General features: G+C 37.7%; 1 protein-coding gene across 2 annotated transcripts in view; it reads left to right on the top strand.

Annotated features, from left to right (window-relative positions):
• Positions 1–3,588, top strand: part of LOC112151156 (glutamic acid-rich protein) — a 21,450-nt gene that overhangs the window by 1,633 nt on the left and 16,229 nt on the right. For both annotated transcript variants that reach the window (XM_024279867.2, XM_036216239.1), the window contains exons 3-4: positions 2,296–2,450; positions 2,568–2,749. In XM_024279867.2, coding sequence (XP_024135635.1) covers positions 2,296–2,450; positions 2,568–2,749 — 337 coding nt within the window. The remainder of the gene's footprint in view (positions 1–2,295; positions 2,451–2,567; positions 2,750–3,588) is intronic.

The raw sequence follows: 3,588 nt of genomic DNA on the forward strand, positions 1-3,588 counted from the left end.
CAGCTTCTTGTTGATTTATTTTTCACGAGATAATGACAAGCATACTTTTTCATTTTTCTACAGTCCACAGCTAAACAAAGCAGCTTGGCTGTCAAACACCAGAATAATTGATCCTTTTATAATTGATTACTTTATTGCTGGTCTAACTGCGCAGATGTTGTCACCCAAATCAGTCATTTCAGAAGGTTGGCCCGGCTGCAGCTGCGCAGGCGGCTGCAGTTCAGTGATCCTCCGGTTGAGGGGATCAGGAAGTCTCCATGGTTACAGATTAATCCATGATAGATTTTTTTGTGTTTACAAGCAAATATATGTTGATGCAAATCCAACTTTCAGTGTTCTTGTGTTAACGAGAAATCATATCTCGTGGTCTCCTGAGAAAAAACTTGTGATAATGAGATGGCGGAAAGCAACATCACTAGTATGACAGTCATTACCTATCAACGTTGTCAGTAGAATGGAACACAGTACCTATTAACACCATCACCAGTATGACTCACATTACCTATTAACATCATCACTAGTGTGACTCACAGAGCCTATCAACGTATAGCGGTCATTACCTCTTTACCCGTTAGCAGGGATTTATTGTATTGTACTTGTAGGCATGTGATCTTCAGACTAGACTAATAATCACTAACATAAAATTGAATGATCTGAAGTGCTGTTACCATATTGATACGGTGTCTCCAACATGGAAATGTTCAAGAAAAAAGTGGACATTGAGGGTCTATAAACCTTTAAACCCACTGTGACCATCGTTTGATCTATGGTAAAAGTGTTCCCAGTGGGTTTTTTATGATGATGATGTTTTTAGCCAAAATATAAACAAACTGCAGGAGTTCATTAGAAATTCTCCTCTGAATTTTAGCCGAGACTGCTGACCCAGAGTAAGTCTGCCCCTACTTCCCAACAACCTTCTGTTTATGCGCTCGCCCGCAGTTTTACAGCTCCTCACAACCAGTCTAACAAAATGGAGAGGGATGGTGGAGCTTTTCAGCTGTAGTGGTCATGTACAAACCTGATCTTAGCTGCAGTCTGGATCATAACTGTAGCTTCAAGATTGCTCACCATTCATGTTGTACCAGTAATGTTGGCGGGCGTGAAGGGCTGTAAGTTATCAGGACAGAGTGTGAACACAGGGGTGATGGGCGTGAAGGGCTGTAAGTTATCAGGACAGAGTGTGAACACAGGGGTGATGGGCATGCTGACTCTAATGAACTCCTGCCACTCTGAAACCATGTCCTAAAACACAGATTTAAAAAAAAATGTAGGCTAAAAACTGTGTAATCATAATTAAAAAGCCACTGAAAACACTTCTCAAATGGATCAGAAGTTGACTGGAGTGACATTATTTGTCTTAATTTTCTTCATATGTGTTCTCCATCATCAGAAAATGCCACAAGAAAATGTTAAAAAACAGTAAAAACAAAGTTGTTATCTGAAGAGGTCTTTACAGTGTTTGAGGTTTTTTCCTCTGAGTTTTAAAAACATGCTCGTAATTGTGTCATAATTTAAATTCTTACAAAGTTAAAACCAACTCTTAACTATGTTACTTTAAACACGTGAGTTGTTGGGAAATTGCCCCTTCTAAAGCCAGACTCTAGTGGTCATTTTGTGCAATTGACACTTTGTCCTTTCTGTGTCTTCTGGTTGTTCTGTTCAGAAACAGCAGATGAACGTATCCGACTGTTGTTGTTGGAGAGAAGAATGAAATATTTGAGAGTATAAACCAAACCTCTAAAATTGTAATACAACAGTTTTCTTGTTTTTTTTTTTTTTCTTAATTATTTGAATTGAATCTGGATATTTAAACAAACTTTAGAGAAAACCTGTTTTTTTCTGTTTTAGATCAATATCAACATAATTTAACTTTAGCTAAATGTTAGAAGTGAGCAGAGGGAGAATTCTGGAAAGTGCAAACACATTTCAAGGACGTTTCGAGTTCTTGGCTTTTGATAGGCCAAACATTTGAAATGACTTACAGATTCGGAGCTCAAAGCCGCCTATTTAAATTCCATGAAAGTGATGGAAAAGAAATCCAGAACCAGTAAGAGATCTTCTAAAGTGAACTTTTGCAAGCAGATTTGTTGAAATTGCAAGATTTTTTTTATACTTGTAAAATTATAAAGGAGGTTTTAATGGTATAAATAACACATATCAGACAGCAACAACACGTCACGACTCGGAGGGAGTTCACTGCAGTGATCTCATTTAGTCTCCCTGGAGTCTCTTGACGGCTGTCATTGAGAATGACTACAAATGCTTAATGTTATATTTTTAACTGTATTTTTGTAGATTATGCTCTCTATCCCAACATGCAAAACAAGAGACGGATGACAGCCTAAACAAAAAGAGCATTAAAGTGGAATTTATCGCCAGTGAAGAAGCTGCAGATTCCAAGCTCTGTGCCGTCTCAGGAGAAGATGAAGTGAAGGCCAAGCTTCTGACAGGTAGTTAAGCTCAACACTTTTCCACTTTATAATTCTGAAAAAATGTATGTTTTCGTTGCTAATTATTACTAATCTTGACTTATTTCCATTCAAAATGAATTTGCTGGTGTCTGTCAGAGTGTGAGTCAGACATTGAGTCTTCTCATCCAGAGAAGAACCCTGAAAGTGCGCTTGAGCCGCAGCGTGATGCCACAACTTCTGTCCCGTTACAAGTATTAAACGGCGAGAGCTCCGCCTCCTCTGACGGCAAAGTGGAGGAAGAAGAGATGAGAGAAGAACTGACCAACATCCATCAAGAGGTGAGCGTGAGCACTGTCAGGATGCATGTACAGTGAAGGTGAGACATCTCACCTGGGAAGAAGGGAAATGTCCTTCATGATGAAGGTTCTTCTGCGTCTTTTACTCTTCTGCTCTGAGTTTCACTTTTCTACTGAACATAATGCTAAGTTTGATGTAAAGGTACGATTTATGCATATTGTATGGATGAAAATTGATCATACGTGAATATACATGGAATGGGGGGGTGGTGGACAAAAAGCCTTGGAACTGTAGACTTGAACACCCCAACAGAAAGGCTCTATAATAGTACACCAGCAGTGAGTGGTAAAGGAATGGATGCAGACTCGGTGATTAGCTATGCTAACGTTCATGCTAACATAACAGAAGTAAACGGAAGACAACGGCTGTTAAAATTGTATATTAAAATGTACTAGTCTTGCACAAAATCTTAAATTATAAACCATTTAATTTGGGAAAATAAAGTTTGAATTTGACTGGAAAACAAACAAACAAAACATGGTAACAGTTCAAGTAAGGTGAAGCTCTTAACATGACCTGGCAGCAGACTTAAAACAATTATTTGAAAAAGCATTAAACACTAAGACAACATTAAAGTTTGATAGTTAAGATGAAATATGTCGAGAAATATTGAACAACTCTAAAATTACCGCAATAAATGGTAAAGTCACTATTTTTTGAAGTTTTATTGAAGTTTTTAATGATAAAAGAAGGTTATTGAAATATAAATAACTGACAACACAAATCTGTTTCTTCAATTTCTTCATGTTTTAAATATCTTATAAAAGTATCAGATCGGGACTCGGTATCGGCAGATACACAAAATCAGATGACTCGGAAT

Source organism: Oryzias melastigma, linkage group LG17 (assembly GCF_002922805.2).
Source record: "Oryzias melastigma strain HK-1 linkage group LG17, ASM292280v2, whole genome shotgun sequence".
Lineage (NCBI taxonomy): Eukaryota > Metazoa > Chordata > Actinopteri > Beloniformes > Adrianichthyidae > Oryzias > Oryzias melastigma.